This window comes from Trifolium pratense, linkage group LG1, assembly GCF_020283565.1.
Source record: "Trifolium pratense cultivar HEN17-A07 linkage group LG1, ARS_RC_1.1, whole genome shotgun sequence".
NCBI lineage: Eukaryota > Viridiplantae > Streptophyta > Magnoliopsida > Fabales > Fabaceae > Trifolium > Trifolium pratense.
In genome coordinates, this window is record NC_060059.1 from 36,959,329 (window position 1) to 36,974,789 (window position 15,461).

At 29.7% G+C, this 15,461-nt stretch overlaps 3 protein-coding genes across 3 annotated transcripts; all 3 read left to right on the forward strand.

The window, feature by feature from the left end:
* Positions 1 to 488: 488 nt before the first annotated feature.
* LOC123905451 (BURP domain protein RD22-like) lies at positions 489 to 3,112 on the forward strand. The gene is made up of 3 exons (XM_045955051.1): positions 489 to 527; positions 613 to 721; positions 2,340 to 3,112. The coding sequence occupies exons 1-3, from the start codon at positions 489 to 491 to the stop codon at positions 3,110 to 3,112; spliced, it is 921 nt and encodes a 306-aa protein (XP_045811007.1).
* Positions 3,113 to 6,631: 3,519 nt separating this feature from the next.
* Positions 6,632 to 8,323, forward strand: LOC123905470 (BURP domain protein RD22-like). Its single transcript, XM_045955086.1, has 3 exons — positions 6,632 to 6,721; positions 6,809 to 6,917; positions 7,462 to 8,323. Exons 1-3 carry the CDS (start codon positions 6,683 to 6,685, stop codon positions 8,217 to 8,219), a joined length of 906 nt encoding a protein of 301 aa, XP_045811042.1. The 5' UTR covers positions 6,632 to 6,682; the 3' UTR covers positions 8,220 to 8,323.
* A 2,183-nt stretch (positions 8,324 to 10,506) lies between these two features.
* LOC123905465 (BURP domain protein RD22-like) lies at positions 10,507 to 12,933 on the forward strand. Its single transcript, XM_045955072.1, has 3 exons — positions 10,507 to 10,588; positions 10,750 to 10,861; positions 11,997 to 12,933. Exons 1-3 carry the CDS (start codon positions 10,550 to 10,552, stop codon positions 12,770 to 12,772), a joined length of 927 nt encoding a protein of 308 aa, XP_045811028.1. The 5' UTR covers positions 10,507 to 10,549; the 3' UTR covers positions 12,773 to 12,933.
* Positions 12,934 to 15,461: the final 2,528 nt, after the last annotated feature.

Genomic DNA, 15,461 nt, shown 5'->3' on the forward strand with positions numbered 1-15,461 from the left:
TTATTGACTAAACTCTCTATAATATTTTTATTGTTTTTTTGTTCCTATTTTTATGCATATATTCATATCTAATATTTTTTTTGTACTCATCTTATTCTTTCTATATTTTTGGGTATTTATCTTATATTTTTTTAGTGAAACTACAATGAAAGATATAAAACTTGCAACGTGGTTAAAAGCAATAAGAATAAATTAGTAACTTTGATGGTAATCGATTTTAATATATTGATAATAGATATGAGCTATAAGTGGAGGACGGTGAATGATAGGAATGCCAACAAAATTGGGATGTTTATCCCTACCTTTAAAGTCTAGATGCTCTTTATTTATAAAAAAAAAAAACATATAACTAAAAAATAACTATATTTTTTTATAATATTCAACTAACGGGCTCTTTATATATAAGCTAGGCTGCATGCATCTCTGTTTTTCATTCCATCTCAACTTCTCTTAAATATTTCTTCTTTAGACTTTTAGCTTCACACACTATGGAGTTTTATCTCTTTCACATCATTACTTTTCTCATGGTGAGATCATATATCTAATAATTTCAAATATTTTATTTGCTTGTAAAAATATTAATTTCTAATGTTGATATATTCTCACATATAGCTTGTGGTAGTGGGAACAAATGGTGCAACATTACCACCTCAACTTTATTGGAAATCCATGCTTCCTAACACTCCAATGCCAAAAGCCATCACTAATCTCCTACACCCTGGTCAGTATCATACTCTAAATTTGATGTCTATATATACATACTATTTAACTTCTACATGTTTAATTTCAAGCTCTATCAACAAGAATGTGAGCATATAATATTTGATATGACATAGCCACAAGTATATAAGAAAAAATTCATTTTTTAAATCTATTAAAAGTTTTTTTTTATAAGCAAAAACTATATTAAAAAAAAATACAAGGGATACTCAATCTCTAACAACAAGATCGGTCCAGACACAACATCATAGCAGAAGAATTCTACCCATCTTCTATAAAGAGTTTTTTTTATAATGGAAAATTAATTAAAAAATTAATATATCTGACTTATATCATAGATCAAATATAATCATCTTTCAATAAATCTAAAATGTAGATTATTTTTCTCATATTAAGGACTAAAGGCATTATTTTGTTAGGTTGAGAATTTGAGGAATACCTAGAAAGCTAGGCAATAGTTTATAGTTGGACTATAAATTAATTCTACAAAATATACTTGTTGATGAAAAAAGGTCTTCGATTTAGTAAAGATGGATTTTCTCGTCTGATGGAGATTAAAAAAAAATTATTTTTGAAAAGAATTAATCTAAGGATTATTTTTTTAAAAGAATTTTTATTGATAAAACAAAGAAGGCAAAATTACAGTTTTAACCCTTAATTTTTACAAACTTTGCATTTTAACCCTTTAACTTTCATAATGGCACCCTAACTTTCATAATAATACTTTGCGATTTTGACCCCTAACTTTAGCCCATTTTACAAAAGGATGACCCCCAATGATTTTGATCAAGTCAACACACATGTGACAATTGACTCACATGCCACGTTATAGCATGTCTTACCCAGTGAAAAATGACTCACATGCCACATCAGTATGGTTTGCCACATATGCTGACATGGCATGAGAGTCATTGTCCACATGACAAGACATGCTGATGTGACATGTGTCTTAAAAAAGAGTATTTGGCCTAACTCATCCTTACAAAACCGGCTTTGTAAGGATGAGATAGGCCCAAAACTCATTTTTAAGATGGTATTAGAGCCTCTCCACGATCTGTTGGGCCACCTGTTATCAGGTTTCCGCCATCAGGTGTCCACGCACCAAGCCCAATAGTGCTGGGCGTGAAGGGGTGTGTTAAGAAGTCCCGCATCGGTTGAGAGATGGCTTGACTAAATGTTTATAAAGTAGAGGCAATCCTCACCTTAATTACAAGCCGATTTTGTAAGGATGAGTTAGGCCCAAAACTCATTTTTAAGAATGTGTGTCACTTGGCACATGTGAGTTGACTTGGTCATGGGGCCAAAATTGCAAATTTTTTAAAGTTAGGGGGTAAAAATACGATTTAGCCAAAAAAAGAATTCAATTATACTCTCTAATTTTGAATAATAATCCATAGAAAATTCTACTTCAATTTTCAATAATCATTTTTAATATTATTCTAATTTAAGAAGTTGACTAAAAAACATTTATCTGATACTGAAAAACGAAAAAAAAATTAATAAGTTTTTTTTTCCTTCTCATGTTTAGCCTAGAGCACATAAAATATCAGAATGAAGTTGTTAAAAACTAAGTATTACATATATTCTAATTTATTTCACTTTACTATTTTTAACTGAAGCTGAATATTGGACTGAAGGGAAATCAACTTGGGTGGATGCAAGCAAGTGTAGTATTAATTTACTTAATTACAAGCATGCTGCAAGTGAGATTCAATTACATGATAAGTCAAATTTAGCACTTTTCTTCTTGGAAAACGATTTGCATCATGGTAAAAAATTGAACATGCTATTCACAAAAACAACTTCAAATAATAATGTAGCAAAATTCTTGCCTAAAGAGGTTGCTGATTCAATACCATTTTCATCAAACAAAATGGAAAACATCCTTCATAAATTCTCCATCAAGAAAGGAACAAAGGAATATGAAATTGTGAAAAACACAATCAATGATTGTGAAGAAAAGGGTATTAAAGGAGAGGAAAAGCTTTGTGTAACATCATTGGAATCAATGGTTGATTTCGCTATTTCGAAACTTGGAAAAAATGTTGAAGTTGTTTCAACAGAAGTGAAAAAAGAAAGTAATGAGTTGCAACAATATGTGATAGGAAAAGGAGTCAAGAAATTGGGAGATAAGAACAAAACTATTGTGTGTCACAAAGAGAATTACCCTTATGTAGTTTTTTACTGTCATAAAACAGACACAACTAAAGTTTCTGTGCCTTTAGAAGGTGTTGATGGAAGCAGAGTTAAAGCCGTCGCTGTTTGTCACACTGATACATCACAATGGAATCCTAAACATTTGGCTTTTCAAGTTCTTAAAGTTCAACCTGGAATTGTTCCAGTTTGTCACTTCCTCCCACTAGATGATCATGTTGTTTGGGTTTCCAAGTGATTGAAACTTTGCCTAGCTATTACATATATAGTTGTAAGCTTAAATAATGTCCACAATGTATTATATGGACAATATGTTTCTTGTGCCTATTATGTTTAGGGCCATGTTATATATGTATGTTCTAAATGATACAATATATGTAATAGCTTAGAGTTGTTTACTACAATATATGTAATATGTGAAAATCTATTTTTATTCTCTAGAAAAATGGATTTTTCTTTGCGAAATTCAAGAACTTTTTATTCTTGAACATAACTTTAAAATTGGAAAAACAATCTTGAGTTGCATAAGCTCAGTTTAGGGGAGGATTTGGTTGTAATGTAGCTCAAATTGTATGCCCTTTGCCAGATTACTTGTAGTGCAAGTAATCAAGTTAATTGTTTCTTGTTTGTTAGCTAGCTATTATAAACTCATTTATTGATCATTGGCCTATATTTATGATCAGCCTTGAGTGTTAAAAATCAAGGAAATCACTTTCTATACAACAAAAATAAATAATATTCATCATGTAAAAAGGAAGAACGTAAGACGTACATAAACAATCATGTCCATAAATTTAAAGTGATCTGAATAAATTAAGCATGAAGATCCGCTATGATACCACTTACCATTAAATTATTAATTCATTAAAAGACATGCCTAAGCTAAAGATTAAAAACTATATTCTTACTTTAGTGCGAAAACAAACATATTCTTACCTAGAATGGATAAACCATTGAGGTACAATAACTTCTCGTAGTACTCCAAAATACAAAGAAAAGAGACATAGATTTTGAACAGAGAGTACCAGAGAAACAGACAAGCCTTTATCGGTGTCAACAGAAAATAGGCTTTGATACCCACTCATAAAAATAGAACAGAATACCAAAACTATTACCAAAAAACAATTTCACAAGGAGAAAATAACCTTATCCAACAGTTGCTCAATATCTACCAATTTCCTAATCATTATTTATTTGAGGTATTTAGGTGAAAGAATAGGAGAAAATAATCAGAAAAATAAAATATTATTGATAACGATATCAATGACCTAATTACATTATTTACATATATAATAAAATAGTACGACTACCTTGATATTTATAACCAAGTGAATATATTTAAATCTAAACTAAATCCCTTAATTATAGGATCAAGAATAAACAAACCGAATTATAGAGATATTTTCTCAACAAATAATAATATAATATTTTCTTTTCTAACACCATACAACCAAATATCATTAGGGGTGGGCATGGTTCGGTTTTGGAAGAAAATCGATCTGAATTGAACCAAACTATTTTCAAAATTCATAGTAACTGAACCGAACTGAATTGTTTGTCTTTCGAACCGAACCAAACCGAACTGTTAAAGTGATTCAGTTTTATGGTTTTAAATCAAACCATAACTAATTTTTCACTAAAAATAATTGAACCATTAAACCAAACCGAACTGAATCAAACTGATAATCATGAACCGAACTAAACTGTTTCAGTTCAGTTTTAAAACCATTTGTTATGGTTCAGTTTTTTTTGGTTTGGTTCGGTCTAGTTTGGCAGTTCGATTTGGTTTTTGGGTTATTTTGCCCACCCCTAAATATCATACAAAATCAACCCAAGCTTGAACATATTTGACTCCCCTAACGAGCTGAACACTGCTAGCAAAACGAACAAATCTGCAGGCAAGACCACCCAACCTTACCACCCACTCAGATCAGAGAGAAGAGACAACGTGAGTTGTGTCTGGTATTTAGCAGATCATAGTCTTTATATAATGGCTAGTTAGAATTTCCATTATTCTAAAATTTGTCATTCTGACATCCACTCATATTGAGTTCATACCAATTTATTATAATAGAAATCTTATTGGTTTTTCTTACTTAATTTGATTGCTAATCAATTAAGATTGTTCATAATTGATAAACAACAAATATAATTAATAAAAATATTTGTTCACATAATATTGAAATATAATTAAATAATAAAATATTCCAACATCTTGAAACAAAGAGAAATCCAAGCTGATCAGCATTTGGATATGGTAAAGAATCTCGTCCAGTTTAACCATAGATCTTGAGTTCGAATTCAATCCTAAAAATGGAGCAGTGTTATTTTTGAGGTAGAGTTTTGCCACCATTATCCGGCTCGCTTGATTAGTCTTTGTAGTTGCAGATAGATGATACTTGGTTCGTATATAAAAAAGAGAAAATTACTTTTTTTTTTAAACACTTGTCTGAGTTGTCCAATACGTTTTGTAAAGTGATATAGAAGTGTCAGACATTGATTTAAGGAGTCGACTAAAGCAAAAAAAAAAATATTTTAAGACACTTGTTTATATTGTCCAACATATATTGTACGAGGGTTCGACATCATCATACGCCTAATTTTAGAGATATTGGTTCATATCTCATAATTTTTTTGTGTAAACTTACGTGCAACTACATAGATTAATCCTTTTAAGTCTTGTGGGATCTAAATGAGTAACAAAATTTCCCTAAAAATTTGAACATTATTACATGTCCAAGTCAAATTTAAAAACACTGGTATATCTTATAGTTAGTTTGTACAATTCGGTGCGCAATTAATAATCAATAAAGTTCGTATTTAAATTGAGAGTGAACTATGAAGTATGAAATGTCACTGTTTGCTGCAAAGGAAATTATCTACAGAAATGAATAGTAAATATCTCAAGCAGGCCCTAAAAGTGTCGAGAAAATTTCTGTTTTTTTGCACACTCGGTAGCACTAATTTCTACTCTACGATCAATGAGAACAAACTATATGCGTATGAAATAAAAGTTAGTTGTAAGTATCATATATATAAATCTACTTATTTGACTGTTTTTATTGGTCGTTAGATAAATACCACAAAATTATCAAATTATTTGATCTTTAAGTTTTTTTTTTATTTATTTTGTCTCAAATTATTTTTTTATGTGTAAAAGTTGTCTTTAAATTTCCTTCCTATAAATTTTAATTAGAGATTAGTCACTGTTAAAACGTCCAAAATTATATTTCATTGGAAAGAGTAATTGATGATAGAGGAGTCGAACTTTGGTTTTTTGAATGATTTTTTTTATAAGAAGTTCATTAAACACTTGAGTGTGATCATCAAATTAAAACATTAAATTCTACCATCAGCCATCTATTCCATCATTCATTCGGTCTTAATTATAGATGTGTATCAAACACCATTTGAAACTCACGCACAACAACAAAATTATAAGTTCGATCAAATGAATATGTTCAGCATAATAACATTTGACATTGTTAGTTGAGTTAAACTTTTCAAAAATCTCTTTTATTAAAAATCTTTTTCCAAAAATTAATTAAATAGAATTAAATAGATTTTCATTTTCACTATATAAATAATTTTTTACATATAGCTTTTACACACAAATATAACTAAAATATAAAAAATAACTATATTTTTTTATAATATTAAACTAACGGGCTCTTTATATATAAGGCTGCATGCACCTCTGTTTCTTATTCCATCTCAACTTCTCTTGAATATTTCTTCCATAAAACTAACATTTTCTTCTGTCAAAGAAAAAAAAAATTTCTTGTTTAGACTTTTAGCTTCACATACTATGGAGTTTCATCTCTTTCACATCATTACTTTTCTCATGGTGAGATTACATATCTAATAACTAATATTTTATTTTTTCTTGTAAAATTATTGATAACTAATGTTCATAATATATTCTCAAATGTAGTTTGTGGTAGTGGGAACAAATGCTACAATATTACCACCACAACTTTATTGGAAGTCCATCCTTCCCAACACTCCAATGCCAAAAGCCATCACTAATTTCCTACACTCTGGTCAGTATAGTATCACACTCTAATATACCATCACTAATTTTCTACAAGTTTAATTTCAACAAGAATGGGAGCATATAATATTTATTATGACATAGTCACAACAACTATATATTAGTTAATAGCTACACTTGCATGCACCTCAACTATATTAGATGTATTTTCTTGAAAAGAAATAATCTAAAGATTATTTTTTAAAGAATTTTTATTGATAAAAAAATATTTTTTATTAAATGTGTAACATAATAAATGTGATGGATATATTTCATTGCAAATGTAATGTGATGATTATTGTAGCGTATGATATTTTATAAATAAGGTCGGACGTAGAAAATATATAGTCTTTTTTGCTAAGATAAGAGAATAGCGGATATCAAAGAATTGATAGAAAATATTAAATTTTTAATACTACTCTTAAAAATTCAATTGTACTCTCTAATTCTGAATCTATAATCCACATAAAATTCAACTCCAATTTTCAATTTTCAATTATCACTAAGTATTACACATATTCTAATTTATTTCACTTTACAATTTTTAACTGAAGCTGGATATTGGAGTGGTTGGGTGGATCCAAGCAAGTGTATTAATTTACTTAATTACAAGCATGCTGCAAGTGAGACTCAATTACATGATAAGTCAAATGTAGCAATCTTCTTCTTGGAAAATGCTTTGCATTATGGTAAAAAATTGAACATGCAATTCACAAAAACAACTTCAAATAATAATGGATCAAAATTCTTGCCTAAAGAGGTTGCTGATTCAATACCTTTTTCATCAAACAAAATGGAAAACATCCTTCATAAATTCTCCATCAAGAAAGGATCAAAGGAATCTGAAATTGTGAAAAACACAATCAATGAATGTGAAGAAAAGGGTATTAAAGGAGAGGAAAAGCTTTGTGTTACATCATTAGAATCAATGGTTGATTTTGCTACTTCGAAACTCGGAAATAATGTTGAAGCTATTTCAACAGAAGTGGAAAAAGAAAGTAGTGAGTTGCAAAAATATGTAATAGCAAAAGGAGTTAAGAAATTGGGAGACAATAACAAAGTTGTAGTGTGTCACAAAGAGAATTATCCTTATGCAGTTTTTTACTGTCATAAAATGGATACAACTAAATTTTACTCTGTGCCTTTGGAAGGTGTTGATGGAAACAGAGTTAAAGCTGTTGCTGTTTGTCACACTGATACTTCAAAATGGAATCCTAAACATATTGCTCTTCAAGTGCTTAAAGTTGAACCTGGAACTGTTCCAGTTTGTCACTTCCTCTCACAGGATGATGTTGTTTGGTTTTCCAAGTGATTGAAATTGTGCCTATATAAAGTTGTGTGCTTGAATAATAACTACTACATATTTAGCAGCTACTATGAAGGTTAATTTTAAATCCTGTAAAAAAAAAATGAAGTTTTAAATTATAAAAGTTGCATTGTGTAAACAATGTTTAATTATGATGTATGGTTACTAATTACTATTACTAGGTTTTGTGTTTGTACACTATGTTTAATTATGAATAATGGTTACCACAATGTATTATTATATATATGGGCAATTGTGCCTATTATGTTTAATTAAGACTGTGTTATGTATGTTCTAAATGCAATACAATATGCAATAGTTGTTTTAATTTGATGAAATCTCATTGCAGAGGAATTCTGCAATTTTTTAGCTTTTCATTTCATTCGTAAAGCCTCGTTTGGATTTGACTTATTTTTTAATTTATGAAAATAGCTTATGTAAATAAATAAATTTTTTTGTTAACTCGATCATAACTTTTCACGGACAAATATTATATTTGTATAAGTCATTTTCTCATAAACTACCTTTTTTGATGCATCTCATTGAAAAACTTATAATAATACATAAAAACTTATTTATTTACATAAATTATTTTGCATAAGCTCAAAAATAAGACAATCCAAACAAGCCCTAAATAAGTTCACACTAGTGAAAATTATATTTTTATAAGCTATTTTATCATAAACTATCTTAACAAACTTATAATAATATATAAAAATTACATAAGTTGTTTCCATAAGCTCAAAAATAGGCTAATCCAAACGGACCTAATTGTCCTTCGTTTATGACTTCCTGAGATTTGGATTTTATATGGAAAAAGTCAATTAATTTACGTAAACCATATGCTTAAATACAGTAACACTTAAAAAGTAAGTGAGGTATAGTGTCTCCCTATATTTCTTGTTTATAGTACACTCTCTCAATATCTCTACCAAGTATCAAATATAGTAATACCAATTAATGTTGGAATGTGACCGGCGGTCGTTGTGTCAATTAGTTGGTAGAGTTTAAGCTCCACCGATCAAATATGGAGTTTCATCTCTTTCACAACATTAATTTTCTCATGGTGATCATCAGATTCAGCTCCATATATATAATTCAACTATTTTATTTAATTTCTAAATGTCCAATAAATTTTCCATATCCTATAAGTTTTCGAAGAAGATTATTTATTAGCGGTGAAAATTTTATACATACAAAATGATGAAAAAATAATAGTTAATTTTAAGGCTAAATTGCAGTTTTGGTCCCCCACGTTTCCTAATTGTGCGATTTTAGTCCTCCTAGTTTTAAATGAGTGATTTTAGTTCTCCACGTTTGCTCCCTTTTGCATTTCTTGGTCCCTTTTACTATTTTGACCAAAAAATTGATGACATGGAATTTTGGTGACACGTGTCTTAATTTTATTAGACAACCTACAAAAAAATATATTTAGCAAAAAAAATATTATTGTTTTTTAATTTTAGATTAATATTTTAACAAAAAAAATATCACATGACCTTCCTTGGATTTTTTTTTTTTTTTAAAAAAAATATATTTTGTGTAGGTTGTCCAATAAAATTAAGACATGTGTCACCAAAATTCCATGTCATCAATTTTTTGGTCAAAATAGTCAAAGGGACCAAGAAATGCAAAAGGGGGCAAACATTGGGGACTAAAATCGCTCGTTTGAAACTAGGGGGACTAAAATCGCACAATTAGAAAACGTGGGGGCCAAAACTGCAATTTAACCTAATTTTAAATGAAAAGGAGAAATAGCGACTAATTTTAATAAAGGTAGTAGAGTAATGGTAGGGACTCTCCAACACCCAAGATCACAACCAGCAAAGAAAAAAAAAACCTCATCCACCCACCAACTCGGTACCAAGAAATAACTATAAGAGGGAGGAAAACTTCTGAGTAGAACAAACCAACAAGGATCTCAGGAATTCGGGTAGAACACACTTATCTCATTCTACCAGGGATTTTACCTAAAAACCTTTTCCAAGACAAGAGTTTCACCCTATCAATTAGATTTTCAGTTGTCGAAAACCCTCCGGTAAAGATCACATCATTCTAGGAGGTCTAGTTCGACCACACAACAACAAGTGAAACTATAGCTAGATGGCCCGACCCCTGTCCCATATAAAACTCTCATATAAACCAACCAACATTTAATACCCTAAGGAGAAACAAACTCTCTCCCTAACCATTTACACACAAATACAACTAAAATATCAAAAATAACTATTTTTTATTAATAATCTTAGACTAACGGGATCTTTATATAAGCTGGCATGCACCATTGTTTTTCACTCCATCTCTCAACTTTCTATTGAGCATATTTCTTTCATAATATGGCCTTTCATCTCTTTCACATCATTACTTTTCTCATGGTGATGATAAGCTTCATCAACTCCAATATATATAATATAACTCAATTACCACTTTAATTAATTTCTATTTTTAAATAGATGTATTATTGGTGTTTATTTTTGCATGTAATATATATTAATATTGATTACTAATGTTAATAATATATTTTCAAATAATGTAGCTTGTGGTAGTGGGAACAAATGGTGCAATATTATTACCACCTCAAGTTTATTGGAAGTCCATGCTTCCCAACACTCCAATGCCAAAAGCCATCACTAATCTCCTACACCCTGGTCAGTATCATACTCTAAATTTGATTTCTATATATACATACAGTTTTACTTCTACATGTTTAATTTCAAACACGTACTATCACTAAAAATGGGAGCAATATTTAAAATCACTAAAAATGTTTACACATGCATGCACTTCAATGATCTCCTTGATTTTATATTTGGCTTAAATATCACATTCGTCTCTGTATGTACGTGCTTTTTTGGTTTTAGTCCCTGTATCATTTTTAAATAAAAAAATATGTCCCTGAATGTGCAAATCTTGTTGATTTTCGTCCCTCCCGGTTGCGTTTGTAGTTAATTGGTAGCTAATTTGTTGTTAACTGGTAGCTACCAACATAGTCGTTTTTTAACGGGAGGGACGAAAATCAACAAGATTTGCACATTAAGGGACGTTTTTTATAAATAAAAAAAAAAAAACGATGCAGGAACTAAAACCAAAAAAGCACGTACATACAGGAACAAATGTGATATTGAAGCCTTTATATTTTGAGTAGGCTGAGAATTTGAAGAATACATAGAAAGCTAGGCTATATAGACTAGCTATATCATGACTTAATTCCACAAAATATAAGTTTTTTTATAGAAAACTGGTCTCGGTTAAATTAAGAGTAAATAAGTAACTTAGTATTTGAATTTTCACCCATCATTAGTTTTGTCTTTAAATTTATCGTAATATATAATTATTATATCGAGAGACCTAGAACACACAATATTGTTATACATGATTTTTTGAACTATTTTCAAAAGATTATTAATTAATTGCATTAATATAATTGATTTACACTTTCTAGTTGTCAAATTGTGAAATTAAAGGCAAAAATATAGGTAAAGAAAATGGTTGAATTCTAAAATAAGAAGAGAGAAACAAAGGAAAAAGAAAATGAAAGGGAGAAAAAGATAGAGAGGGGAAGAAATAGGAGAGAAAAATAAGTGGTTGAAATGAAATTAGAGATATATATTTTGTCAATTTTGGGTGTAACTACAAGTATTTGTATGAAATGAAATTAGGAGTATTTTTGTCATCTCGTTTTAACTACAAATATTTTGGTGTATATATAATTATTGATCAAATTAAAAACTAATTAATACACATATACTAATTTATTTCACTTTAACTATTTTTTAACTGAAGTTGGATATTGGAGTGAAGGGAGAGCAACTTGGGCTGATGTTGAAATTGGTTGGCCATTTGATTACCGTAAGTATGCTGCAAGTGATACTCAATTGCATGATAAGTCAAATTCATCACTCTACTTCTTCTTGGAAAATGATTTGCACTATGGTAAAAAATTGAACATGCTTTTCACAAAAACAACTTCAAATAATAATAATGTACCAAAATTCTTGCCTAAAGAGGTTGCCGATTCAATACCATTTTCATCTAACAAAATGGAAAACATCCTTCATATATTCTCCATCAAGAAAGGATCAAAGGAATATGAAATTGTGAAAAACACAATCAATGATTGTGAAGAAAAGGGTATCAAAGGAGAGGAAAAGCTTTGTGTTACATCATTAGAATCAATGGTTGATTTTGCTACTTTGAAACTCGGAAACAATGTTGAAGCTATTTTAAACGAAGTGGAAAAAGAAAGTAGTGAGATACAAGAATATGTAATAGCAAAAGGAGTGAAGAGATTGGGAAAGAAGAACAAAGCTATAGTGTGTCACAAAGAGAATTATCCTTATGCAATTTTTTTCTGTCACAAAATAGATCCAACTAAAGTTTACTCTGTGCCTTTGGAAGGTGTTGATGGAAACAGAGTTAAAGCTGTTGCTGTTTGTCACACTGATACTTCACAATGGAATCCTAAACATATTTCTTTCCAAGTGCTTAAAGTTGAACCTGGAACTGTTCCAATTTGTCACTTTCTCCCACATGATCATGTTGTTTGGATTTCCAAATAATTAAAATAATGCCAATTACATACATAGTTGTATGCTTGAATAATAAACCACTATATTTAACATGTATTGGGTTTGGGTTTATGTATGTCCACCATGCATTATTATATGGACAAATATGTTGTGCCTAGCTACTATGAGCATGGAGAGGTTACTGGTTTCTCACTGCTTCTGCAGTTCTGTGTTTTCTTGTAGCAGGGGAGGTTACTGTATTTTTGGGGTGTGTGTTTCCCTGTTTTTTGGTTTTGGGCCATCTGTTTTTTGATTTGTAGTGTTTCTGGGCCTGTTTGTTTTTTGGTCTGCCTCTTTTTGTAAATTTGGGTTTTGGGTACACCTTGTACTAAGCCTGTTTTTTAAAATTTAGCCTTTCAAAAATATTAAAAATGGGCATGTTTATAAATCAGGATCTACGATATGTTGATTTATCAAATATCGGTATTAGAATTAGCTAGAATTGATGGACAATTCGGGTACAATAACTTCCAGTAGTATTCCTGAAAATACAAAGAAAGGAGATATAGATGATGAAATACTTTAGGTTTGGAATATTTATAGGGTTAAATATTTTTATTTTTACTAACGGTTATGTGTTCATTGCCAATTTGCCATCAGCATATTCAAGTAATTATAAACTCTAACTTTTTTCGGTTAAATTTTCATAGCGAATTTTAGTTTATCCTCTGTAATAATTTTTTTCCAGTTATCTATGTAATGTCAAGATTTTGTCCTTTTAGCCTCCTATTAAATATGTTGGCTTAAGATTTCATCATTTTACCTCATGTTAGCGAATTTTCGCATGTCATATATAATCATTTATGACGAATCTTAAGACAGCATATTTCATGAAGGGCAAAAATGACTAAATTTTTGGACTTTGTCCTTCATCATTATAAAACAAAAAAAATTAGAATCCCTCGAATACACCAGAACGAAAATAAAAACATCACTATCCAATTATATTGTGAACCCACACAATATAAATGATGAAGTGCAACCAAACAAAAACTTCCTAAAACGTATAGTTTACCATATACGTGATCTACTTGATTATTGGCACACTTCCTAAATATTTTATAATTTGGATCATTGAACTGAAATACAATTGGATAGTGATGTTAGCCTAGTATCTGCACTATACTTTTGAGGATTTTGAAACAACTTGAAAAAGGTTGTATTAGGTATGCTTTTTATAATATTCCTACAAATTAAATTATTCATGTAACAATTGGCTTAAATTTTTTAACTTTTTTGAAAGAATTGGCTTGAAATTAAATTTTGCCAAACAATTATAAAAAATAAAAAAAATTGCCAAACATAGCATGCACTTGTTCGACCGTAAATATATAAGAAATAATTAGATCAATAAAAATTAATATATTTTATGAAAATCATTTTGGTTGTCATCCTTTTATTGGTGCAGCTCTGGTTTCTACGTGATTTGTTTTACCGCAAATACCTAATTTGTGTCGGAGAGTAAATTAATTAAGCCAAATTTTTCATGATTTATTTAATTACATATTCAAAGTACTAGGAAAAAAAAAAACTTACATATATATATAAACCACCATACTAAGTGACCATAATTTTTATCAACATGTGTTTTTACACAATTGAATTGAATTGAATCCATTAGACTTTGAGAAAGCAAGGATGAAAATGATGGTGATGTAATCCTACTATATGGAAAAGGAGTAACGGATTGGTTCTATTTTTATCTAATCTAAACTTATATAACTCTAAGTATCATACATATGCACACGTGTATAAAATAATACGAGTACTTTGGGAAAAAGAACAACCTGTCTCCATAAATTAGACTTTAACCGAATGTGAAAGCGCATAGATATTATAATTTCTTACTCATTTTTCACAATGAAAGGGTTTGAATTTCAAAATATATATATAAAGTTATAATATATATATATCTTGTTTATTTATATTTTATAGCGCATTCTCTCAAATTGACACACAACTGCCAAATTATCAAGGTTATCAAAACCGGACCGGACTGGCCGGTCGGACCGTGAACCGGTCATGAAAACGGTTCAGTTTTGAGCAAAAAACGGATAGGAAATCGACCGGCAAAAAAAACGCGTGAACCGGGGTCGGACCGGGTCGAACCGGCGAACCGACCGGGCGGTTCAAGCGGTTTTGCAGATTTTTTATTTTTTTTTAAAAAAAATAGGGTAAAACGCCGTCGTTTTAATTTTTTTTAAAAAAAAAATCCGAAACAAAACAATGATGTCGTAGGAATAGGAAAGGTTTTTGTTTTTCATCTATTTTTCATTTAGTTTGAATTATAAATTTTATTTTATTTTGACTTGTGATATTTTATCTTTTTAATGTGTGAAATTATGAAATATTGAGCAATTATTCATATATATTTATTTATATATTAATTAAAATATATATTTAATTAAAAACGGTTCGACCCCGATTGAACCCGGTCCAACCAATTGAACCTTGAATCGGTAAGCTCGCCGGTTCGATGACCGGTTCGGTTCTGACAACCTTGAAAATTATGATTTCAGTCTAATAATATTGACATTATCAATTGTATTAAACTTTATGATATTATATATTAAAATATCTAATAAAAGTAGAAGTTTTGTGTTGGTTTAAAATTATAAAAATTGATTTTAAATTTCTTTCTTCTTTTTTTTTTGGTTTTTTTTTTATAAGCTAAGAGCAT

Coding starts and splice junctions, on each gene's coding strand:
- LOC123905470 (XM_045955086.1), top strand. CDS start 6,683: ATGGAGTTTCATCTCTTTCACATCATTACTTTTCTCATG. Junction 6,722..6,808: donor ACATCATTACTTTTCTCATG/GTGAGATTACAT, acceptor TCTCAAATGTAG/TTTGTGGTAGTGGGAACAAA. Junction 6,918..7,461: donor CACTAATTTCCTACACTCTG/GTCAGTATAGTA, acceptor TTTTAACTGAAG/CTGGATATTGGAGTGGTTGG.
- LOC123905465 (XM_045955072.1), top strand. CDS start 10,550: ATGGCCTTTCATCTCTTTCACATCATTACTTTTCTCATG. Junction 10,589..10,749: donor ACATCATTACTTTTCTCATG/GTGATGATAAGC, acceptor CAAATAATGTAG/CTTGTGGTAGTGGGAACAAA. Junction 10,862..11,996: donor CACTAATCTCCTACACCCTG/GTCAGTATCATA, acceptor TTTTAACTGAAG/TTGGATATTGGAGTGAAGGG.
- LOC123905451 (XM_045955051.1), top strand. CDS start 489: ATGGAGTTTTATCTCTTTCACATCATTACTTTTCTCATG. Junction 528..612: donor ACATCATTACTTTTCTCATG/GTGAGATCATAT, acceptor TCTCACATATAG/CTTGTGGTAGTGGGAACAAA. Junction 722..2,339: donor CACTAATCTCCTACACCCTG/GTCAGTATCATA, acceptor TTTTAACTGAAG/CTGAATATTGGACTGAAGGG.